A 25,651-nucleotide genomic window follows, 5' to 3' on the forward strand; every position below is an offset into this window, starting at 1 on the left:
AAAAGTCCTCCGCCAACAACCACAGTGTGCAAGTTAGGTCATATTTTTCAACATTTTTCAATGTTTTTTTATAATGATTTTTTTTTAAAATGTATTGTGAGCCGCCCTGAGTCTTCGGAGAGGGGTGGCATATAAATTAAATTAAAAAATTAAATTAAATTAAATTAAATTAAATAAATTAAATTTGGGAGAAAGTGGCTTGTTGATGCTGTACCAGAACGATTTTTAAATGATGTGACAAGGAGGCCCTTGTGGCGTCTACCTTCACTGCTGTCTAAACCAGCAAAGAGACCTTTGGACACGGTGTGAGCCACACGGCTTGGGAATTTCCACGTACAGCAAAATTATTGATTGAGCCCTTGAAAGTCTTGCTCAGCCCTGAAGACTTACTTGAGCCATCCCAATGGGACTGTTCCAGTTGGCCTGGTGCACCAATGCCAGAAACCTGGAGCCCATATCTAGACCCCCCTCCGTTCATCCTCTTGCCTGTGGAGCTAGCAGAGTGGGAAGATTGGGGGGAGGGAGGAGGATTTTGTGGGTTTTCTTTTGTTTTTCTATTTCTACAGAGAAGAGGAGAAGCCCAAAGGAAGGCAGCCCCGCTCCATTTGTCTTAAATTTTAGAAGCTGATTGACTTCTTTGCAGTGTCCTTTTGGATGAATGACTTGTTGCTATATTAAATCTCCTTCCCTTTCCTTTCCTTTCCTTTCCTTTCCTTTCCTTTCCTTTCCTTTCCTTTCCTTTCCTTTCCTTTCTTTCCCTTCCCTTCCCTTCCCTTCCCTTTCCTTTCCTTCCCTTCCCTTCCCTTCCCTTCCCTTTCCTTTCCTTTCCTTTCCTTTCTTTCCTTCCCTTCCCTTCCCTTCCCTTCTCCATTTCCTCCCTCCTTCTCCTTTCCTTTCCTTCTCCATTTCGTTAACTTTCCTTTCCTCCTTTCCTTTCCTTCTCCATTTCCTTTCCTTTCCTCCCTCCTCCTTTTTTCTCCTTCCCTTCCCTTCCCTTCCCTTTCCTTCTCCATTTACTTTCCTTTCCTCCCTCCTCATTTCCTTCCCTTTCCTTCTCCATTTACTTTCCTTTACTCCCTCCTCATTTCCTTTCCTTTCCTTCTCCATTTACTTTACTTTCCTCTCTCCTTCTTTCCTTTCCTTTCCTCCTTTCCTTCCCTTCCCTTCTCCATTTACTTTCCTCCCTCCTTCTTTCCTTTCCTTTCCTCCTTTCCTTCCCTTCCCTTTCCTTCTCCATTTACTTTCCTCCCTCCTCCTTTCCTTTCCTTTTCTCCTTTCCTTCTCCATTTACTTTACTTTCCTCCCTCCTCCTTTCCTTTCCTTCTCCATTTACTTTACTTTCCTCCCTCCTCCTTTCCTTTCCTTTCCTCCTTTCCTTCTCCCTTTCCTTCTCCCTTTCCTCCCATCCCCTCCCCTCCTTTCCTGTGTTATGGCTGTTGCCAGGAGTTCCTGGTGAAGAGGAAGCCTTCTCTCCTCTTAGTGATATTTTGTGACTCTTTATCTGACATGGTATTAATTAGTCTGCAGCCCCATCGCTCTGCCTAACCAACCCAACCCAACCCAACCCCTCCCTGCGAGGATCTCAGTGCTTGCGCTTGTTCAATAATAATCTTGTGGGTTTGTTTTTTTTTTTTTTAGATCGATGGATTTTTGTTTTGTTTCGTTTTGTTTTTAACTGTCTGCTCTGGTGTTTCAATAGAATGGCTAATTTGATTTTGTTTAGACTTTAATCTGTAAATGTTGTTGATTCTTTTTTGCCCATTGTTTACATCCGTTTTTTTAATTTTTTTTTTTTTTGTATTTTTCATGTGACTTCCTCCACTTTCCTTTCAACCAAATCATGTGCGTGCGTATCATGTGACTTTGTCATGTGGCTTGCATGGTGCTGATGATGTCGTCCACGCTGGTGAACAGAAGGTAAAACATTTAAATGACAGCAACGAAAACACAACCTTTGTTCTGATTAGTTAACGAATTCTGCACAGGACAAGAAAAAACAAAAACAAATTAGAAACACGATACCTTTCCTCTCCCCACCCCCCATTCAGAACCTCTGAATTCTCGTCACTTAAAATTTTCCTTCTATAACCTCTCATTATTTTATTTTTTTTTTTAAAAAGCTTTGTTCAACACATTGTGTCTGCATGCAACCCAACTAAAAGTCCATCCTTCTCTTGCTCTTCTGTGAGGGCACGTTAGTGCTGGGCTTAGGGGTGCCAGGCTAAATTGTTTGTTTCCATTGTTCAGGGGTTGTTATTATTAGGTGTGTTTTGCTTCCAGAGCCTATTGCAAACAAAATTACCTTCTGGATACACTCATGTAGAGGACAGGATAAGCTGTAGGCCCAAGGGTTAGTGCCGATTTTTAAAAAAATCCCCGTTTCTTCATTGCAGTTACGGGCCCATCAGATAATCCAGATTATTCTATTTGCCATGGCTGCATTGATATAACAGTCCAATTAAGGAAATTGTCATGTTTCCAAGTGATGCTCCCAGAGTTCATAGGAGTTTATTTATTTATTTATTGGTTTGATTTATATGCTGCCCTTCTCCAGAGACTCAGGGCGGCTTACAATGCGTTAAGCAATAGCCTTCATACTTTTGTATATACCTGCTTAGTAGGGCTTTCGCCCCTCCCCCCGTCCCAAGTGGTGTTCTTTTTTTATACAAAGTCAGCTTATTGCCTCCACAAATCGGGTCCTCATTTTACCTCCCTCGAAAGGATGGAAGGCTGAGTCAACCTTGAGCCTGGTGAGATTTGAACTTGCAGTAATTGCAGGCAGCAGATGTAAGTGGATGTTAATAACAGTGCTTTAGTCTGCTGCGCCACCAAGGCTCATAAATTTGAAGTTGCACAGAAGAGAAAGGTTTCCAGGAGAAGGATGTCCCCTTGCAGCACAAGGTCTCCAGTGACCTCTCAAAGATGCATCTGGGCCTGGTTTTCTTGGACTGGGTCTACTACCGTGTTTCCCCGAAAATAAGACCCTGTCTTATATTTTTTTGAACCCCCAAAAAAGCGCTCGGCCTTATTTTCAGGGAGGTCTTATTATTTTGGGGCGCGTGGAGCACGATGGGGCCCCTCTTGCCATCTTACCTGATTTCCAGCTCTGCATTTAAATATTTTTTGGGAGAGCTTATTTTCGGGAAGAGGCTTATTTGAGTGCATGCGCTCAAAAGCCCAACTGGGCTTATTATCAGGGGATGTCTTATTTTCGGGGAAACAGGGTAAGTAGTAGCCCACGGATGGAGACCAGTTCTCCACTTCCACTGCTAGTAGCAATTGGTGATGTTAAGACGCCAGAGCTCCATGCTAATGGCACAAGCAAGCATACTTAGATATTAAGCAAACAAACAAACAAATCTTTATTGAGTTTGTCTGCTCATTCTGCATTTACTGGCCCATCAGCTGATCCAGGTTATCGTGCAATTCCTGGAACGGAATTCCAGGAAATTTTTTTCCAGACAAATTCCAGAATTTTTTATTTTTTCCTATTAAGTAAAAAATCAAGAAGCAGGGGAAGGGGCATAACCTCAAAGTGACAGGAGAGAAGTTCAAAAGTCATGTTTGAAGCTATTATTTTGCAGAAAGACTAGTGGAAGCTTGGGACTAATTTCCAGAGGAGATTGCAGTTCAGTCGTCCGTAACTGAGCTTAAACATGCTTGGGATAAACACACGTCCATCCATCCGCTGACAAAAATAAAATTAATAATGAAATATAATAAATAATTAAAAAAAATTTAAAAACCACAAAACAAATAAATTCAAAGAGCAGATTTGAGGAATCATTGGGTCATTTTTGGCCGTCAGTTTTTTAGGTTTCTATGTTATGAGAAGATTGGAAGTACTAAGGAGTATCACTTGAGGAAGTACTGAGTATCACTTCCCCTGGACTATTTGTCCTCCTTTTTTTTTTTTTTTTTATCCAATTGGTATTTCCTTAGACTCCTTTTCCCTGATTATCCTAAACAGGAACAGGGAAACAGAGAAGGCAGAAGAAGACAGCTAGGAAGTGAGTCACTTCTATAAATGTCAGCCATAGATCAATCAAGAGAGAGTTTATATATGTTTGCATGACAAAAGGGTTTTGCAGAGTTGGGTCACCCAATGGGAATAAAACTGGCACACAGAGGCTTCCTCCTGCTCTAGAATTTGTACCTCTTTTGAGCCAAGAAGCCTTTGAAAACTCTCCTAGAAGTATCTATCATTACATCCAGGGTGTGTTTGTTGTCATTCAAGAACACGGAAGCAAACAATTTGGCCTTTGTCATATAAGGGAGAGTGCTTACCTTCCCGTTTGAGTTGGTGGCCATGAGGAAGGAAGAATTTTCTAGAACAGAAGACGACGTAGGACAGGGGTGTCCAGCCTTGGCAACTTTTAAGACCTCTGGACTTCAACTCCCAGAATTGGTGGCTGGCTGGGGAATTTTAGGAATTGAAGTCCGCAGGTTTTTAAAGTTGCCAAGATTGGACACCTCGACCTAGAATTTCACTTGATTTATCCCATTTGAGAAGACCAGCCTCACCCCTTGGCTTTTTGCTTCCCAGAAGATCAATAGTTTGTTTGGAAAAGCACCCAAGGCCATCATCATTTCACCCCCCACTTGACTCCCATCTCGGAATGCCTCTCCCCTTTGCGTTCAAGCAGGGGGTTCGCTGGGAAACTAACCCGAGTAACTCAGCAGCGTGTGGAGTGAAGAAGCCACTGTCCTGTTTTCTCTCTCTCCTTCCACAGATGTTTGGGCGACATCCCCCCTGGAACTAACTCTCGGCCTCCTTGGTTTCGTGCAGCCTGTTGTCTTTTCCCCCCTTAACCAATCCATCTCATTTCTTTGTGCGTTACTTTAACCCTCTTCCTCTCCTTTGTCTCTTTCTACCTCAACTGTTGACCAAACTTGGGATGAGTGCCATTCGTGATTTGAAACTGTGGCAGGCGCTTTTTGTCACAAGTTTTCAACCCTTTTTACACAGTGACCAAAAGTGGGAGAGCACTGGAAGGTGCTTAATGGCACGGGAAGTGGAGAGAGAGTCTTTAATTGTGCTCCAAGGAGAAGCATGGGACCCACAATTATTTTAACAGCCTCTTGCTCAACATTTCTGCGTTGGGTTTACTTTAGAGGGTGGTTTTTCTCCCTCTTGCTAAAACGAAGGAGAAACGATGCTGTTTGCAAAGAGGAACCATTTCCTTCCTGGCATCTTAATGTCCCTCTCTGCTCCTGAGATACCTGAGTGGCAGGTGTGCTGCTTTCCCTCGTCGGCTTCTTCTCTTGATGTACGAAAGAGCGCAGGAATGCGGAAGCAAGAGGCAGGGCTGGGGCCTCCTGTGTTTTGGACTACGAGTCCCCCCTTAGCCCAGTCAGGGCTGATGGGTGGTGTGCGCCAAAGACCACAGTCACCTGTCCCTGCCATCAATTCGAGACAAATGAGCTGCTGTGTAAAAGGAGGTTGTGTTCCTTTTCCTCTAGGCTGCATGGACAAGCTCTTAAGTGTGGTGGTCGTCTCCTCCTCTCTTTCTCGGGTGGGGGCTGTTTGTTGACTTCCTAATAACCGTAACTTCTTTTTTCCTTCAGCGTTGGTCATTTGAGAGTTAACACCATGAAGGTCCATTCTGAATCTGGTCCAGACTTTCAAAGCCCCTTCCCAGGCAGAAGTGATAAAAGGGCTGGGGGAGGAACGGAGAGGAAAGATCTTTACATGGGTTTTTTGGGGGTCTGGATCCAACCTCGTGTCTATTCTGACTCTGAAAAAAAAACAGCTTCCCTCTGTTGATACGATTCCTCCATAAGCCTTTGAGTTCTGAGGAGGAAGTGTCAAAAGCCACTAGCGAATCTGGATTTAGAGGGAGATCAGAATTAGGAAAAGCTGAAATTCGTGCAAAGTTCACACAAAGTTGTTTAATGCTACTTTGCAGGACTGTTTACTCCAAAATAATAAGCTTCATGGAGTTCAAGGGGGAAATTGTGCTTTTGATTGCAATTGTACTCCTGTAAAGGCCCCTTTAGCAGATTGGCCTAAATGCACAAATGCCAGAGGACACCACCAATGGATGGGACTGGTGGATGGGGGGTAGATTAAGAGGAACTTCCATGGCAGAGCTGCATTTATTTGTGTTGTCGGTTGCAAAAGTGGCACTGTGGTGGAAGGAAGGAAAGGAAGGCAGGCAGGCAGGCAGGCAGGCAGGCAGGCAGGCAGGAAGGAAGGAAGGAAGGAAGGAAGGAAGGAAGGAAGGAAGGAAGGAAGGAAGGAAGAATTTCACATAAACGACTCTGCTTTGAAGAGCTGGAAAGTTTGAACTGACAACTTCAGTGGTCTCCCACCTCTAACTGGAAAGAGCATGTTCAAGCCACGAAATGTTCTTCCCCGTGGCCTTTGTGACACACTCAGGAAGCTTGACTGTGCATCCAACTTCTGTAATGACACCCCAACATTTTTAGGGTACTTGGATGTTGCAACAGTTTCCCCTTTCGGCTTCCCAAATTTTCCAGGCGGTTGATAATAAAGTTAAAACAGGAGCAAAATACCTAGCTGCCTTCTTCACCTGCCCAGACGTGATTTTTAATCAAGTCCACATTGAAAGATATTTATTATGACCTACTGATCTTCCCACTTTGAACTACATTGCCTGAGTTTTAAGTATTGCCACCCAAAATTATTTGAGAGAAGGCAAAATCAGGTTACGTGCAGATTCAGAGAAATACAGAGAAAATTCTGTTTCCTTGCTATGATGATGCTGTTGACAGTGAGAGATTCGCCCAGTACACCCAGTTCTTCTTCTTGTGCCATATCCATCATCGGACATTGGCAATCATGTTGGCGATCCTATTTTTGTCAACAGTTGTATGAAAAAGTGCTGCTGAGTTTTGTCCCAACCAGTCAAACAAGGCAAACTTTGTTTGCCTTCCATCTTTCCCTGGAGGATTAAGTGAAGGATGCTGCATTTTTCTGGGTGTCGCAACACAACTCTTACAATATCCAAATTAACTGTATTGATTGTGGCAAAAATTCCAACATCTTCAACTGAAAGGACTCTGTGTGTGTGTGTGTGTGTGTGTGTGTGTTTGGGGATGGGGGAATAGCACTAATTGGACAGAGCAAAAATCTGATTGACATTAAGAACTCTTTCTTAATGTTATAATGAGCTGGTCCGAGAGTCAGATCATAAGAGGCAAAGAGCAGGAAGAAATCTTTTGGGCAATACACATTTTACAAGGAACACACCTTTGAAAGGTGGTTGATTTTTTTAAAGATTTGTGGGTTTTTTTCCTTGCCTTTATTATTTTAATAAATAATTCAAGGCACTTCCAATAGGAAATAGAAGAGAATATCTGTTGCTCAGGGTCGAACTGTGGGGTCCTTGGTGCTCTCTGGGCTTGGCTGTGTTCTTGTAGTTGTTTCATGACCCAACTAGGTAATAACTTCAGTGTTGTGAGAAAAAACCAAGCTCGGAGAGCATCAAGGATTCCACAATCTTCCACTTCTCTCCTCTCCCTTCTCCACCCTTTTCTCCTCCTCCTCCTCCTCCTCCTCCTCCTCCTCCTCCTCCTCCTCCTCCTCCTCCTCCTCCTCCACTTCCTCTCCACAAACCCCACTCCCTTTAGCACTGATGATGTTGCCTAGTTGGGCAATGAAACATCTACAAGAAAACAACCAAGTTCAGAAAGCACCAAGGATCTCAAACATGCTACATCTTCCTCCTCTTACTTTCCCCACAACTCTTGAGAGGAGAGCTGGGCTGAGAGAGAAAGACCAACCCAAAGTCACCCAGCTGACTTCCCTGCTTAAGATGGGACTAGAACTTCACCATCTCCTGGTTTCTAGCCTGGTGTCACCTGGTGGACACCTAGTTCCTTCACCACTTGTCAAGGAGAGGTCCTGGCATTTCTGAACAAGCTCACAGTGAACTTCCTGAGGGTCATTTCGTGTACATCAGAGGCAGGGGTGGGATTCAGAAATTTTAGCAGCCGGTTCTCTGCCTGATTGCTGGGTGGGCATAGCCGTGGTGGGCATTGCCTACTCGACCTCCTGCACTGGGGGGGGGGCATTTTCGCCCTCCCCAGGCTCCGGAGGCTTTTCTCAAGGTTCTGGGAGGGTGAAAATGGCCTCCCCGGGCTCTGGAGGCCCTCCGGAGGCTGGAAACAGGCCTGTTTCCAGACTTTCTGAACTTCTGGGACTTCCAGTAGGTCCATTTTTCACCCTCCCAGAGCCTCCGCGCGGGTCCTGCACTTCTCTCGCATCCAAAACGGGCCATGTGGGGACTCCTGGGAGGGCAGGGTGGGGTGGGCAGGGCCAGGCAGTCCTTGCAACTACCGGTTCGGCGAACCAGATTAAAATTAATATCCGGTTTTCCCAAACCGGCTGAATCCCACCTCTGATCCTGTCCCTCTGCTTTTGGGCAGTTGCTCGTTCTGATCCCCAGTGACCTTGGGGTAGGCAGAGCAGAAGGGAAGGGAAGGGTTGTCCCTCAAGACCCGTAATATTTATTTTGTCATACAGAGCCAGGAAACCTAAATCCCAGATTTCCTCCTGGGGAATGTCAATTGGCCTGGCACTTCAGGAGAGGGGAGGTAAGGCTCCTTGGCCTGAGTCGGTCCTTCTGAGATATCTTGCCAGCTTGCCTTCAGAAGTTGTGGAAGCTTCATCCCTGGAAGCTTTCAAGAAGAGACTGGACTGCCATCTGTCAGAAATGGCATAGGGTCTCCTCCTGCTTGGGGTGGGGGCTGGACTGGATGACCTCCAAGGTCCCTTCCAACTCTTGTTAATCTGTGAAATCTGCCCTGCAGAGGCAGGGAGTCCGTGGACATTAGCCCCTGATCTGTGCAGACAAACGATTAACCCTTCAGAGCAGGGAATTATTCTCCGTCAACCATCTGGCAGGTCTCTGGAGAGAGAGTTGCTCAGCAAATTCTCCCTACGGGGAAAAAAAATCAATTTGCCCAATTTTAAGAAAAGAAAAGTTCTAGATTAAATACTACCCCGAAAAAACAACACCACCTTAAACAAAAATGGGTGGTAAACTATCAATATTCACTGTCAGATATTAATCAAGAGGCCTGTGGAAAAAATAAAATAAAAAGGACTAGAGATAATCTCGGTTACATTTATTCTGACAGCTAAAAATTAAGATTTGTCAAAATACATTTTAGGCAAAGGCAAGAAATCACTCGTGTCATAAAAATGGTTCATTTGTCTCTGAAATTTCTGGGGTTTGTTTTTTTGTGCCTTTTTCACTCTTTTCTAATATCTCCCACTCCCCATAATTATTCTTTTAATGGACGCTGTTGTTTGCATAAACAAAACAAAATAGAACCCCACCTCCATCGCCTTCATAGAATAAAAATTTCTAGATGTTCATCATCATCAGGTAATAATACCCAGTTTGTTTGCTTATTTATTTATTCATCTGTTTGTTTGTTTGTTTGTTTATTAAATTTATACACTTAAGAACTGCTTTGCTTGACTTCCCCCAGCCTCTCCCCCACTCCCTTGCACCTCCCCAATATTCTAATATGCGCAATGGGTGAACATACTGGGGTTGTGTTTTCTTCCTAATGAGTTTATGGTACTATCCTGATTTTATTTATTTATTACAGGCAGTAGTTTTCCAGAAGTCCTTAGGGATGAGCTGGGTGACTTCTGTCTCTTGAAAAAGCAGTTCCTGGATTCCCTTCAATTTCACTCTTCTCCTGGTGCAAAGCTCTCCTCCCACCCTCAGTCACTCCATTTTATCTGGATAGCAAAACACACACGCACACACACCAACACACAACCCCTGAGCCCTGAATTGTCTATCTCTCTTGGAGATCATCCCAAGAAATAACTAGCCTGATGCTTCTTCTCCACTTCCACACTTCACTTGTCACGGCACTCCAGCCACTGTCAGGGCCCCAAAATGCTTGTCAGAAAGTTTCCCTTTGGAGGGAAAGGAGACATAAATCGATGCCCTTCAAGAAGGGAGGATGCAGGGAGACATTGACGGTGATTGATTTCTCCTCCTCCTCCTCTTCCTCTTCTTCTTCCTCCTCTTCCTCCTCTTCCTCTTCCTCCTCTTCCTCCTTCTCCTCCTCCTCCTCCTCCTTCTTCTCTTCTTCTTCTTCTCCTCTCCTCCTCCTCCTCCTCCTCTTCCTCTTCCTCCTCCTTCTCTTCCTTCTCCTCCTCTTCCACTTCTCCTCCTTCTCCTCCTCTTCCTCCTCCTTTTCCTCTTCCTCCTCCTCTTCCTCCTCCTCTTCCTCTTCCTCCTCCTCCTCTTCCACCTCCTCTTCGTCCTTCTCCTCCTCCTTTTCCTCCTCCTCCTCCTCCTTCTCTTCCTCCTCCTCCTCTTCCACTTCCTCCTCCTTCTCCTCCTCTTCCTCCTTCTCCTCTTCCTCCACCTCCTCCTCCTCCTCTTCCTTCTCCTCCTCCGGAATCGGTTGGGCTGGGGAAGAGGGAATGGGCAATTTTCTTTCGGTTGCCTATGAACCGAAGGGATCAACCTTGGAAGTGTGACCATTTTTCAATTTCAAGAAGGCAAGAAATGAGATCAGAGAGATCCTTCCACCTGCAGTGGGTTGGCATTCTCAGGTCACCGCTCCTTCAGGAAGGGGGAAAGGTCCATTTTTTTCGGCATGGCTCTCTCTGGGTCCCCAGAGGGAAAAAAAGAAAGAAGGCAAAGGGAACGCTGGCCTTGTTTCTTGTCTTAAAGATGGTACCATCATACCAGTCACCCCAAACATGAAAGGGCATCTCAAGGTTTCCGTCTCTGAACCCTGGGAAAAATTATTTAGATAACAGTCTTGAGATAGAAATTCCTCTTTGATGGAACATAGCAGAAGTGTAAATACAGACTTCCACTCGGTTGTTGAGTTTGGCCTTTTTTCCCCCACTTCCCATTGGAAGATACAGGTTAGATCTGGTCAGAAAGGAGCTGTAAACCGACAGCTACTGGACCTCTTCTTGTAAACATCTCAAGAAGGAAACTCAACATCTTCCTACAGAATATCTTCTGCTAGAGACTTGCAGGCCGCTACTGCTATGTCTCCTTCCTTAAGAACCTTGGAGTAGCTACTCTTAGACCATTGGATAAGGCTTCCCTTGAATAAGATTACTACTCTTTTCTTCCCCACCTTCCCAACTTTAGGAGCTGTCAGTATCTTTTCTGCTTCTAAACCCAAATAAAACTCTCGATCATGACTGGTGAGCTTGGAAAAAACATTCCACTGAACATTATCCACTGGAGAGAAATTCTAGATGATGAGTTGCTTAAATTTAGAGGTTCCTGTTAGCAGGTGGTAGGACTGGAACTTCTTTTGGTCATCTTAAGGTGGTCTTTTCTTTCATTTGGGGCCCTTTGGCTTTTGGGGTTTCTTTGTTTTTCGTTTTTGTCCATCTACAGCAGGAATCCCCAAACTTGGCAGCTTTAAGACTTGTGGACTTCAACTCCCAGAATTCCCCAGCCAGCAGAATTCTGGGAGTTGAAGTCCACAAGTCTTAAAGCTGCCAAGTTTGAAGACCTCTGATCTACAGGTACAGCAGCAACTGAGTTGGCAGCTAACCCAGACTTTTCCACGTTCATCCTATCCTCACGCTAGTGTCATTTAGGGCAGGGGACTCCAACCTTGGCAGCTTTAAGACTTTTGGACTTCCAACTCCCAGAATTGGGCTGGCTGAGGAATTCTGGGAGTTGAAGTCCACAGATCTTAAATTTGCCAAGGTTTGAGATCTCTGATGCAGGGGTCTTGTCAGAAGAAATCATTAATTTGAGGGACGTGGCCTTCTTATTGAGAAGAGCAAGGAAGGGAAACAAAATAAGAGTTCTCAAGGTGTTTTCCTGAAAATTTGATTTGGGTTTCAACTTCTCTTTCTTGTTGGCTTCTGTAGGGTCTCTTTAACTAGTAGCTGTAGTTTAGACTCCCACAACAAAAGCAGGGGGGGTATCTGTGTGCAAAAACCTGTGTGCACGTGTGTAGATGAGCTGAAACAGAAAAGCTGTTTGGAGTGGAACGTTGACTTTGCTGCAGAGGGGGGCATTCAATGCACAAGTTTCTTGCAGATTCCAGAATCTCCTAAAATTTTCCTGTTGAAATCTGACAAGAAACCAAAGAAGGTCTGTGTGATTGTTAACACAAAGCTGTTGTGTTTTCCCCCACAAAGCTGGGCTGGTAGTGGTGGAAATGCCCATGTGTTAGCCTTCCAGGAAAAATGAGACAAGAGCTCATTGTATGTACAACTTTGAGCTCCCCAAGGAAAATGGGCTATAAATACAAGCAATAAATAAAATATTGACACTTTTAAAATATTCAAACTCTGCAAAAAATTAAGGCAAAGCTGCAGGCTCTCTCCAGTTTTCCCATCTACTTCCCTAGCCAAAGGCTCAGGAGATTTACCCAGGCTTCCTGGTTTCCAGACGGATCATAAATCTGTCAGGCACAAGAAATCAGGAACCAGGATTATTCCACCGAGTACAAGTTTATCCCATGCTACCTCTAAAACGGGAATCTGAACTACTAACGGTCCAAGCCAATTGGCGGTAGATAAGAAGTCAACGAAATTCAAGGTGGGCTGGATGTAGATCTCTTCTGGGCGTGGAAGGATGCCAAACTGATGACATACGTGACCCCTTCCTCCCTCAGGCTCAGTCTGGTCATCTCCTACAGAATCTTCTTCAAATCTTTTTCCTTCATGACAGATTTTTAGGCTTCAGTGAAAAGGTGGAGGTGGGTGGAAGATGTCCCAACCTTCTGAATTGGGCCACAGGAGCATATTTGAAATGGGCCAATTGTGGGATGTCACTGTGTATTTGTTGAGTTGATTGCTTGCCTCATTCAATGTGCAATTACACCCATTTTGGCAGGGGAGCCCAGCGCCCCAAAGCTGGAAGGCCACATGGGAGAAGACGGGAACTCCATCAAAGTGAACCTCATCAAGCAAGACGACGGGGGATCTCCCATCCGCCATTATCTCATTAAATACAAAGTTGTAAGTCTGGCTGACGAACCTCGGTTAGTTTCCGGGGCTGGTTTTTAACCCTTTTGCTGGTATTTAAAAGAAACAACCCTTAATTAAGTCAGATTTGACAAATCTGACCAATTTGTCCGATGCATTTTGGATGCATTTGGATGCTGGAAAAAGCAGAAGGAATGATTGTGTTTAGTGAGAAAAACTTACAATAGGTTTGGGTCTCCTTAGAAACAGGTGCCATGTAACAAAGCCCCATTTCTCTCTTAAACTCAAAATCAAGTTTAAGGCAGATAAAGAAGATCACTTGAAAAGTCAATGCTACCATAATGTCATTCTGCTTCCCCTTTTCCCCTCTGTGCTCTTTCTCCGGGAAAGGATTGAGTATTTTCACATATCTGCCATATACTTCCACCATGAGCTTCCTTTGAAAATGTCTTATTTATGCAAACCTTCATCCAACGCCTAGTCTTTCACTACTCCTTTGAAAAGGAAGATAGGAGGAGCAGTAGCAGAGTTAGTTGCGTGCCCCAATTTGTGTAGGAACTGGTCGAGGCACAAACGAGGACATTCTGTGGGCATCCAGAAGTCTTTTAAGCACCTCACTGGGGGAGCCTCACTATATAGATGTTGGGGTTCAGGAGACCAAGAACGGATGGGGTTGAGAAAAAGGGAATATGGAAGAGCATGGAAGTAATCCACAATTTCTGTGTGACCTTGTCTTTGAAGGCATCCCCAGTTGCCAGTGAAGGTCTATGGGGCATGAAGCCCCTTCCCAGGTGGGCAGGACACGGTTCCTCCTTGAGTGATGTCCTGCTAACTAAACCTGGATGGCCTGATCAGGGAAGAGCATGATTCATATCTGCTTTGGTGCAAAAGCCAACAGTGGAAGGAGACAAGGGATGGCTTGGTCTTTCATGTTTAGCTTCTCAAACTGAGATAGTTCCCAGCTCCGTGATGCTTCATGCCGCCGTTCTCTTCCTCCCTTGCCCCACACCTTCCCCTTTTCTGCAGAAACAATCTCTCGACTGGAAACCGGAAATCCGCCTCCCTTCGGGTAGCGACCACGTCATGCTCAAGTCGCTCGACTGGAACGCCGAGTACGAAGTCACCGTCATCGCAGAGAACCAGCAAGGGAAATCTAAGCCAGCGCGCTACGCTTTCAGGACCTCGGCCCAGCCCACCATCATCCCAGGTAGCCCCTCATTTTCTGCCCTCCTTTTCCGCTTGAACTTTTAATGCACTGGCACCACATCCTTTAATGCGCTTCCGTTTAAAACCACCAAGAAAAAAAGCAACAGAAACTCCTTGGCCACTCGCTTTTGCTTTCCGTCATCCTCATAACTGGTAATCCATCTTAGAACTTAGCTCTTCGGCCTCGTACATACCAAAAGGGCCCGTCTGCGGTATGTATGCTCCATCGATGGTCGGTTCCCCCTGGCAACTCTTGAGACGGTTGAGTTTGTCGTGCATGGCTTTTGAGTGAGGTTCTTCCAAGCAAGGCACGGAAGCAAGTGGGGAAACCCACCAGTTTGGGTGACTGGTTTTTCTCCACTTGTCGCTGATGGTCCCCTTCCAGGGGCCATGACAAAAGCTGGTCAACTGTGCTTCCAAGACACCTTGGCGTTCTCAGCTAAGACGGTTCCTTCAAATGCTTGGCTACAAAGAGCTGAATACCAGGATGCAAATTAAGCATGCACTTATATTTAGCTCCTCTGTATCATTGGTTTCGCTTTGGGTGGGCAACCACGAAAAATGCTGCAGGTTTTACCCTTCTCTGTCCTCTGTCCTTTGGAGTTCCTGCCCGCCCTAATCCTGAAATAATTGAAGGAGGTGGAGGAAAATCTCATAGAAAAGATGGTGATTTCTAGAACTTCCTTTCCTTTCCCTCCTTCCTTCTCCTTTCCTTTCCTTTCTTTTCTTTTCCTTTCCTTTCCTTTCCTCTCCTCTCCTCTCCTCTCCTCTCTTCTCTTCTCTTCTCTTCTCTTCTCTTCTCTTCTCTTCTCCTCTCCTTTCCCTCCTTCCTCCTCGTTTCCTTTCCTTCTTTCCTTCCTTTCCTTTCCTTTCCTTTCCTCTCCTCTCCTTTCCCTCCTTTTCCCTCCTCTCCTCTTCCTTCTCCTTTCCTTTCTTTTCTTTTCCTCTCCTCCCCTTTCCCTTCCCTCCTTCCTTTTCCTTTCCTTGTTTCCTTTCTTTTCCTATCCTTTCCTTCCTCCCTCTTTCTTCTTCTCTTCTTCTTTCTCTTTTCCTCTTTCCCTCTTTCTGTATGACATAGGCTGCAATGGGCCTTTGATACGATTTGTCAGCCAAAGATTTATATTTCACTTGAAGGGAGAGTTTCATTATAGCAGTGTCCAGTAACATACTAAAACCACTGACACTTCATACCGCCACATCAGCAATTCTAATGCCTTCCCCCCCGTCACCTTGATTTCTCTGAAAGACAAATTGTGCAGCTCCATTTGAAATAAATCTAATTGGGGAGTGGAAGGGGAGACTGACTCCAGGTATATTTTTAACACGATTCTGTTGGCAAAAAAAAAAAATGAATTTACAACTTCTCAACTTGTCCTGTCCTCTGGCCTTCATCTTGTTCTCCCAGCCCCCTGAAAAACCTCCAGTTTGTATGAGATCCGTCCTGGTGGGTTGAAATTTGGCACAAATGCCCCACATTTCATTTTCTAAATGCTCAGAGAGAAATTTACGTGGCAAATTCTGAAGCAGGCTAACTCAGAACTTCAACATTCTGGTTGGGAGGTCCTACTGAAATCTTGAACTTGTGCATTTGCTTAGTAAGACCCTCCCCAGTTGGTGCCCGAGTCCCAGGCCAGCTTAGTAAACATGGCCAAAAATGCAGTGGTGAGGAAGGCAGGAGCTTACAACCTCTAGTTGCTATTTTAGGATTAGCGGAAAGTTGAATGACATCCCTGGTTGGTGGAAAGCAAGCAGAAGAAAGGTAATCAGTGACTTCAGGACACTTTGCGGCAAGCCACGATAAATTTTCTTGGCTTTCAGTTTAATCTCTCAAAGGAAATGTGAAACCATCTCATTGTAGCTTATTCGGTAAGCCACGAGCCGTTTTGATCTGGTGGTGAAGGATCCAGGCTAGAAACCAGGTGACTAGGGAGTTATAGTCCTACGTTAGGTATGGAAACCGATTGTGTGAGGAGCCTGAGTCTCGTTTTGTAGAGAGGTGTTGTGTTACTTTTCGTGCTGGACAGGAAAAGTAAACGCATTTTCCTGTCTAGAGGACCAAGACTGACAGCAGATGGACAAGATCATTGTTCTTGAACACTGATAGAGGCCTTGAATAAACTACCGTGTTTCCCCGAAAATAAGACCCTGTCTTATATTTTTTTGAACCCTGAAATAAGCGCTTGGCCTTATTGCCATGCACTCAAAAGCCCGATTGGGCTTATTGTCAGGGGATGTCTTATTTTGGGGGAAACAGGGTAGGTAGTATCAGATAAGTCTGGGCTGCATCACTTCAAACTGGCTCCGGAAGTTGTGAATGCTCCTTCCAACCCTGGAAACTTTTAAGAAGAATTTGGACAAGCATTTGTCTGAAACGGTGTAGGGTTTCCTGCCTGGTTGGACTAGAAGACCTCCAAGGTCCCTTCCAACTCTGTTATTTTGGAAATTCTCATGGCTTCCGGTTGCCGCCTTTTGCTCCGTGCAACGGGTAGAGGGGAGAGAGGACCAAGGAGGCCTGGGCCACTTCAACCATGACATGATCCCTCTCCTGTGCTGAATCCCACCAGCTCCTTCCCCAGCCCTACAGAGAGGATCCTCCGCCCCTCGGCCCCTTTGGTGTCAGCTGCCCCCAATCCTCCCCCCATCCTCATCCTCTCCCCCCCTCCCTTACTGCTGGCTTCCCCATCATGCTTCTCTACTACCATCATCGCTGCTGCCGCTGCTGCTTTACCGCTGTTCTTCTAACTTTTGGAACATTTTTTTTTCTTTGATTTATACTGAGTTAAAGCAAAAACTTTTTAAAATTCTTATCGGTTTTTTCTTTCTGTATTTATGACCTATTTTTTTTTCTTTTATCTATTCTCTCTCTCTTTCTCTCTCTCTCTCTTTCTTTTTTTTTTTATTCCTGATCCCTTTCCCTTCTACCACCCCCATTGTTCCTTTTGTGTTTCTGTTGTTCTACGTGTCACTTTGGATCCCAACGGAAAACGTCCAATTTTCCTTTTCCAAAAAAACCCCTCCCAAACCCAACCCTTTCCCAACTGGTCCTCCTTCCTTACTCCGGGGTTGTTGCAGCCACCTTGGGAAGCCCAGCTGCCTCGTCTCCTTGGGTCTCTCTGCTCCTGATCCCAGCAGCTCTGCTTTTGCTGTGTTAGGAACACAGCCGCTGCTTTTCGAAGAGCCCCCCATTATGTCCTTGAGGCCGGACTCCCCAAAAGAGGATCTCTTGTTTTTCCAAGGATGGCATCTGTCCGGGGATGGGGACGCGGGAAGAGGGGAGGCGGAGGCGGAGAAATGCAGCACGAGGAAGGATTTTTGCTATTTTGTAATGAGGAAGGAAGAGGAGGAGGAGGCAATATTTTAAACCGGGCATGTTTTAAGATTCTCTGCATGTCTCTCCTGAAATACAACAGCTCTCTTCTTCTTAACCCCTTTTTAGCCCCCCGGCTGTGAAAAAAATAAAACGGATCGCTTACACTTTTCAAATTGTCATGGGGAAAAGTTGATTTTTCTGAAAAGGGGGGGGGTTGGGTCACCGTTCCCACTCATCGCTGTCCTTTGGCCCATCATAGAAGAAAAAATGAAAAGGCAACCATCATGTCAAAAGAGAGGCAAAAGATCGTGTTAAGGATATTCTTGGCTCATAACCGATGTTTTGGGTTATTGAGCAGAGTACCCCTTGAGTATGCACATGAAAGCAGCTGAGAGTGAATAACCACAGTTAATATACTGACACACTGAGTTGTGGTAGTCTTTTAATTTAGAAAAAAGTAAAGCAAAGTCCAGTAACAATCCAAATCATACACAGATAAGGCGATAGTTAAAATATCAATTCAGGGATATTCCAAGTACAAAGTCTTCTTACCAGTTGTTGTCATTTCACAATAAAAAAAGTTCTTCTTGAGTTTCAAACAGGAACAAGTTCAGTATTAAAACATTCAATAAATAGTAGAAAGCAACAAGTAGCAAAGATCAAACAGTGATCATGCAGAGAGAACAGGTAGAGAGTAACAGCAAATAAGCAGATAAAATGGTGTAGTGTTCTCAAGCCATGATTCAGGCTTCCCCTAAGTACCTTGGCTACAGAGCTTAGCCAATCAGGATACAGGATGATGCAATACAGTCTTAAAGCAATATAATACCTTTTGACAAACATGTATTGACAGTTTATATATTGCCTGACCAACTAGTTAGACAATAGCCATTTCCTAACAAATCATCTTGTAGATTAACTGAGCAGGTAGTCCTTGACTTACTGCATTCCGTTTAGTGACCCTTCGAAGTCACAACAGCGCTGGGAAAAAAAGGGTCTTGTGGCCGTTTTTTTTCACACTTATGACCGTTGCGACATCCCCGTGGTCATGTGATCAAAATTTGGATGCCTGGCAACTGACTCCTATTTATGATGGTTGCAGCATCCCGGGGGGTGGGGGAGTGTGTCACACGATCCCCTTTTGCTGACCTTCTGACCAGCAAAGTCCATGGGGAAGCCAGGTTCACTTAACAACCATATGACTAACTGAACAATGGCAGTGAATCCCTTAACCACAGTGGCAAGAAAGGTCATAAAATCGGTCAAAATTCACGTAATTACTATTTTGAAATTTTGGGCTCAGTAGCGGTGGTAAGTCAAGGACTACCTAATGTCAACTTGCAAAGCATCCCTGGCCTGCTCTTGAGTTGCCATAGGCAAGGGGGATGGGAAACCAACGAAGCAGTACAGCAGCCAAAGACAGGAGCACATTCCAGACATATCTTTCTCAAGGCTGTCTCCCAGGGTTACTCACAGCGGCTGGAGGGGAGTGATTTCTACAACCCGTGAAATTGCTCTGTTGGCGAATGTGATTGATGACACACCTTGGGGGGAGGGGGGAAACAGGATAATTGGAAACAGGTTAATTAGGGCATCTGTTGGAACCCTGACACCTGTATTTGTGTCCCAGATGGAGTTTCTTCCCCCACCCGCCCCCATGTCTCCTGGACACGGGGAGAAGCAGCGCGCTTCTCCCATAGAAAACCATCTCCTTGCCCATGGTGCCAAGCAGCAAAATCCATTGTGTTCTCACACCATTCCTCAACCTGGTGCCCACCACGTTGGTTGAGCTTTCACTGCCATCGTCCCCCCCAGCTGGATGAGGTTGATGGGAGCACAACTTCCATACTGTGTTCCAAGCACTGCTGGGAAAGGCAGCTATTGGATGTCTATCTGCAACACCAAAATGGAGTTTACCAGACTTGCGGGTTTGAACTAAAAGGGCCCTTACATGAGAAGGCTTTCATGGGGTAACAAGACACTGAGTTGATTCTCCTCGTCCCCAGTGAAGTTGCTTGTGAAGAGGTCCTCCTCCTACATGGAGACCAAGGTCTGTGTCCACTTTGCTGCTACTTCCAGCTGGCTCTGTCCAGTGGTGAAATTCCATTTTTTTTACTACCGGTTCTGTGGGCGTGGCTTGGTGGGTGTGGCAGGGGAAGGATATTGCAAAATGTCCATTCCCACCCTACTCTGGGGCTAGCAGAGGTGGTATTTGCTGGTTCTCCGAACTGCTCAAAATTTTCGCTACCGGTTCTCCAGAATCTGTCAGAACCTGCTGGATTTCACCCCTGGTTCTGTCCCCTTCTGCTGCATGAAAAAGGCCACTATTTCAACCGGTGGGCACTCAGAAAAATCTGTTGGCTTCCATCTGTTGGCATTTAGCATTGCATCCTTCAGGGCAGAGGTCTCCAAACTTAGCAACTTTAAGACTGGTGGACTTCAATAGACTCTGGCTTAATTCCGCTGCTTAATCTCTTCTGTCTTCGATTTTAATTTTATTTTAACCTCAGAGTGTTCTCTCAATTAATATCCTTAAAAATCATCTCACCAAGCCGACACACTTTCTTTCCGATCTCTTCTGTTCCGGAGCTGTCCCAACTTCAGCAGCTTCAATGGCTGCCTCTTCACCGCCGGAAAAAAGGGTTTCTCCTGGATCAACCAGGGACTTTGAGGTGTCCCTGGGATCAGCAGGATCTGCCCTCCACTATCACCATCTCTACGGGATGGTGAGGTCCAAAACGGACCGTCCAGCGGCAAAGGTATCGACGGCGATCCTGGAGCTTCAAGATCGTCCGCCATACCGTCGCGACGCCAGCTCCGCCCTCAAGTGTGGAGTAGTTTAGGTTCTGCCCATGAATGATGTGTGTGTGTGTGTGTGTGTGTGTGTGTGTGTGTGTGTGTGCCTCCTATATCGGATTTTCAGTGGAGTATCACACCCAACAGATTTGAAGGGTGTTAGGCTGAGGAGGCAGGTGGGGTGACAGCCTCTTTGTCCCTTTTCTTCTTTCACACCCATTGACCTGTTAATACTCAAACCATGCCTAGCCATCACACACGCATGACACACACGACACACAGACATCCTAGAGTCATGTGATCTCCGTTTGCGACCTTCAGACAAGACCATGGGGAAGCCAGATTCGCTTAACAAATGTGGCAAGAAAGGACATCCAATGGGGCAAAACTCAACTTAACAACCATCTCGCTCAGCAACATAAATTTGGGGCTCAGTTGTGGTCGGGGGCCACTGCATATCACCCTGGCTTGAAGTTCCCAACCTGGCCTCTTCCAAACTGGATAAAATCCACATGCTTCAACCTGCCATCTCCTGGACCACTCTGGATGATCTCCATAAACGCTAGTAATAGGACAGTTCTGCTTAGTCACAGCAATTCTCTTTAAGCCTTTCATGATATTTGCACATTTGCATTAAAAAGAGGGAGATAATAAGACACCTGGGTTTGGTTTTTTTTAACTGCATAGCTGTATGAAAACAGCTTCCCCGTGGGCCAAAAATAGTTGTTGCTTTTTTCTTGCTTTGGAACAGGGGGCAGATCAAAGGACTTTATCTCGTTCCGCAGCCATGAAAACAAAATATTCCACTGTCTCGTTGCAAATGCAGGCTCCTTCTTTGTGATATCTTATCAGCTCCTAAGAGATGGAGCGAAAGGTTGGGCAAACCATGACAGGGCCTGGCGCTGCCCCCAGAAGGGCCCTAAGAGCATCTTCAGATTTGAGGTGAAAAATGCGCCCAGAAACATTCGCAATCGATACCCCAAAGGTGCTTTTTCAAAAGGCAACTGGACTTCGTTTTTCCTTGAAGACGTTTTGCTTCTCATCCAAGAAGCTGCTTCAGTTCTCCAAAACTGTCCGGTTGCCTTCTGAAAAAAACAAAACAAAAAAAAAAGAGCACCTAATATCTCGAATGACCGAGAACCTCCGTAGGCGTTTGCAATGGACAGTAGCTCGTGTTGAACTTCCATCATGGGGAATTCATGAGACGAGAAGAAGCAAAGAGTTGACAGGCTTATGAAACTGTTTCTCCGGAGAGAATAGACCAAGAGAAGAAATTGCTCATAACTGAATAAGCCACCTATGAATTTAGGCCAGGGGTCGGCAACCTGCAGCTCTGGAGCCGCATGTGGCTCTTTCATCCCTCTGCTGCAACTCCCTGTTGTTCAAAATATCAGGTGAAATCTGAATCGGTTTGTTACCCATTCGCAAGCATGTGCTACACGCACATGCCCACCAAACGTGTTGCGTGTGCATGCACAGTGCACACCAAAAGGAGGCTTGGGAAGGTACGTAGAACAGCGAGGGGGGAGGGATCAGCTGTGGCACGCAGTTTAGCTTCGCTAGAAAGCAGGATTCCCTGCTTTCCACGTAGCTAAACCACGTGGCACAGGTGGTCGTCAGATCGTAGCTTTTCTTTTACTACCGATTCGCCCGAACCGGAGCGAACTGGTCGCATTTCACCCTTGCTAAATATGCGTCACAACTGCCAATATGCGACACCCACCAGCAGGCGATTGATTGAGCTTTTCGACTCCCGGGTAGGCCAACCATGGATAAATCCAAGAAAAGAAAAGTTTCGGAAGAAAACAGAAAGTTCAATTCAAGTACATATGCTATTTTTGTGGCCACTCAGGAAATAGTCAGGCACGGGAAAGGTTTTGTGGCTCCCAGTGTTTTCTTTTCTGTGGGAAACGGGTCCAAATAGCTCTTTTGAGTGTGTAAGATTGCCGACCCCTGATTTATACTGTAAGATAAGAGGAAAAGGCATCTGAAGTCTCGTCCCTGTCCTGACCAGAGCAGATGGAGTTGCTTAATTGTAGATCTTGGCATCAAAATGATCAGGTAGGTACAGTCCAGCTCCAGAGACCTTAATAGACTTCTGATGCAAAGGCCAGACTTCACCAGCCAGAGCCGGGCAGAGAGAAGTAGGCCCGATATTTTCTGCCTTCAGTGGAGCTCTGAACTGTCTGGTGAAGGAAGCAAGAAGTCCTCCGGGCCCCTTGGTGTTGTATCCAGTGTCTTTGTGTCTTCTGCTAAAACCGATCCCACAAAAGAACCCTAGAGACAGCAGCTGCCTCACATTTCTGGAGGGTCTTTACCAACCTAGGGAAGGTTTTGCAAACCCAGTTGAATGTTCCACCCACAGGATGTCGGTGCGGCCCGAACAGTATCTGTAAAAACTTTTGATGCTGCAACAGAGACAAACACAAAAAGGTTATCATTGCAGTAGAGCTGCGCTCCATTAAAGAAACAGAATAATACTCTCAAAGCAGGGGTGGGTTTCAAAACTTTTTACTACCGGTTCTGTGGGTGTGGCATGGCTTGGTGGGAGTGGCTTAGTGGGCGTGGCAGGGGAAGGATATTGCAAAATCTCCATTCCCTCCCCACTCTGGGACCAACCAGAGGTGGTATTTGCTGGTTCTCTGAACTACTCAAAATTTCCGCTACTGGTTCTCCGAACTACTCAAAATTTCCGCTACCAGTTCTCCAGAACTGGTCAGAACCTGCTGAAACCCACCTCTGTCTCAAAGCCATCCGTTTTCATGGTGCTTCCACCAACTCTAGCTCCTTGGTCCCAGCTCAACAAGCGTTTTTGCAGAAATTAGGCAAAGGAGCCTGAGTGGCGCAGCAGACTAATGCTACTGTTAAAGGTAGTATTTAGCTTCCAGCTGCCTGCAATTACGGCGAGTTCAATTCTCCCCAGGCTCAAGGTTGACTCAGCCTTCCATCCTTTCTAAGGTAGGTAAAATGAGGACCTGGTTTGTGGGGGCAATAAGCTGACTTTGTATAAAATATACAAAAGTATGAAGGTTATTGCTTAACGCCTTGTAAGCCACCCTGAGTCTCTGGAGAAGGGCGGCATATAAATAAATAAATAAATAAATAAAGGCTCCTGAAAATGTCCCAAAATAGAGAGATGGGGAACATAGTGAGGTGCCTGCTGCTCTTTTCATCTGGCAACCTCTTTTTTTTATTTATTTATATGCCGCCCTTCTCCGGAGACTCAGGGCGGCTTACAGTGCGTTAAGCAATAGCCTTCATCCTTTTGTATATTTTATACAAAGTCAGCTTATTGCCCCCACAAACTGGGTCCTCAATTTACCTACCTTAGAAAGGATGGAAGGCTGAGTCAACCTTGAGCCTGGGGAGATTCGATCTTACTTTAATTGCAGACAGCTGGTGTTAAATTACAGTGCTTCTGTCTGTTGAGCTAAACCAGGCTCTTGAAAAATGTTTCAGGGAGCTCCTTCTCCCCAAAACCGGCCATCCAGGCCCAAGCAAGAGCTGCGTTGTCTTCACTTGCTTTGCTTTGGAGAGAGGAGAAATGTCCCAAAAGTGCTTTCCAAAAGGCCAATTGGACTTTCTTGGGGGAGGGGGTTTCCCCGTCTGAAATCGTTTTGCTTCTCATCCAAGAAGCTTCTTCAGAACGTCTTTGGTTCTAAAGATGCTTCTTGGATGAGAAGTGAAATGTTTTCAAGGAAAAAACCAAGAAATCCCAATTGGCCTTCGGGACAATCTTGACCTGGTTGATGGAGAATCTCCATAGAGAAGATAAGTGGTGTCCCTGGTGGGTGGAGTAGAGACTGAAAGGGCCCGACCCCCGTCTCCCTGAGCCCAGCAGAACACGGCCTTGCCACGACATTGCTCACCATGTCTTCTCCACTTCCTTTTGTGATCCAAAGCCAGCACAACCCCGACATCAGGACTGGGCACAGCCGCCATCGTGGGCATCCTCATCGTCATCTTCGTCCTTCTGTTGGTGGCCGTGGACATCACCTGCTACTTCCTGAACAAGTGTGGCCTTTTCATGTGCATCGCCGTCAACCTGTGTGGAAAATCGGGTCCCGGCGCGAAGGGGAAGGACATGGAAGAGGGCAAAGCTGCCTTCTCGTGAGTAACTGGAAACCTGCTCTCCTGTTTAGAGGGAGGAAGCCATCTCCTCTTCCCTGCACTTGACCCATAGCAGAAGGTGGCACTTCCCCGTTTGCTGGGTCTCCATTTTGTTCTGAGTTCACCAGGAATGCAGACCCTCACCTGTGTAAATCGGGTGGGAGCAGGGAGCTACGAAAACTGGTCCTCACTATCCTATTTACAGTATCCCTAAGTGGGCCTGAGCCTCACGTGATCTCCCTAGGAATGTTTTGAACAAGGACCTCCAACCTTGGCCACTCTAAGACCTGTGGACTTCAACTCCCAGAATTCCCCAGCCATCATAGAATAGAATAACTGGCTGGCTGGTAAATTCTGGGAGTTGAAGTCCACAAGTCTTAGAGTGGCCGAGTTTGGAGATCCTGGTTTAGAAGGTAAACAACGAAGGGCTTACGACCTGCGGCTCTTACTGGATCACATTTCCTCCTGCCCAGGTAAAGAGCCTGGATAGCTCAGCAGACTAATGCAATGTAATTTAACTCCACTGTCTGCAATTAAAGTAAGTTCGAATCTCGCCAGGCTCAAGGTTGACTCAGCCTTCCATCCTTTCTAAGGTAGGTAAATTGAGGACCCAGTTTGTGGGGGCAATAAGCTGACTTTGTAAAAATATACAAAAGTATGAAGGCTTTTGCTTAACGCATTGTAAGCCGCCCTGAGTCTCCGGAGAAGGGCGGCATATAAATCAAATTAAAAAAAAAACAACAGTGAGGGTAGCAGGGAGCATCCTTGCTCAGCTGGTTTTCTGCTAAACATGCAGCTATTTTTCCACTGCCAGTTTAATGCTTCCTCAATTCCAAACAAAGCACGCTCCCAAATGTTAGAGCAGCTCCCGAAGTCCTTTCCGAACCTACTCAGAAAGTGCAAAAACCAGATGTTGAGGGTCCCCAATCTGTGACTCTCCAAAACACTGCACCTCAGAGCAGCCTTGAATTTTGAATGATTTCCTCGGTCGTTAGAAATCTCACCTAGCCAAGTGAGGAGGGGCATCTTGGCTCCACTTCCAGCGACCCACAAAGTTCATCTCCTGGAGATGAAAACGTGGAAGTTCAGAAGCCAAATGGTCAGTAGGCCAAGATAGGGGACCACTTTGAATTTCCAAGCTGGTCAGTTTGGGGATCAAGTTGTCTCTTGTGCAGTATAAAAAAAGCAAGAATATTTCTTTTTCTGCTGGGTTCTGAGTGGCTTGAGCTGAATCTCAATAGGGCAGGTTTTAGCACAGCCCTGCCTCTTTCTAGCTTCCACCTTGTTCCGCGTAACGTTTTGCAAGCTAGAGG

General features: G+C 45.7%; 1 protein-coding gene across 6 annotated transcripts in view; it reads left to right on the forward strand.

Moving 5' to 3' along the window:
- The window catches only part of NCAM1 (neural cell adhesion molecule 1), a 192,155-nt gene that overhangs the window by 157,947 nt on the left and 8,557 nt on the right, over window positions 1–25,651 (forward strand). For 4 of the 6 annotated variants that reach the window (XM_034425251.3, XM_034425254.3, XM_034425247.3 and 1 more), the window contains 3 exons: window positions 12,825–12,949; window positions 13,943–14,123; window positions 24,131–24,338. In XM_034425251.3, coding sequence (XP_034281142.2) covers window positions 12,825–12,949; window positions 13,943–14,123; window positions 24,131–24,338 — 514 coding nt within the window. Of the gene's footprint in view, window positions 1–12,824; window positions 12,950–13,942; window positions 14,124–17,194; window positions 17,606–24,130; window positions 24,339–25,651 lie in introns of those variants that run through there. The other 2 variants (XM_034425255.3, XM_060695025.2) reach the window with 1 other exon arrangement.

This window comes from Pantherophis guttatus, chromosome 9 (genome assembly GCF_059756535.1).
Source record: "Pantherophis guttatus breed Tessera chromosome 9, ASM5975653v1, whole genome shotgun sequence".
NCBI lineage: Eukaryota > Metazoa > Chordata > Lepidosauria > Squamata > Colubridae > Pantherophis > Pantherophis guttatus.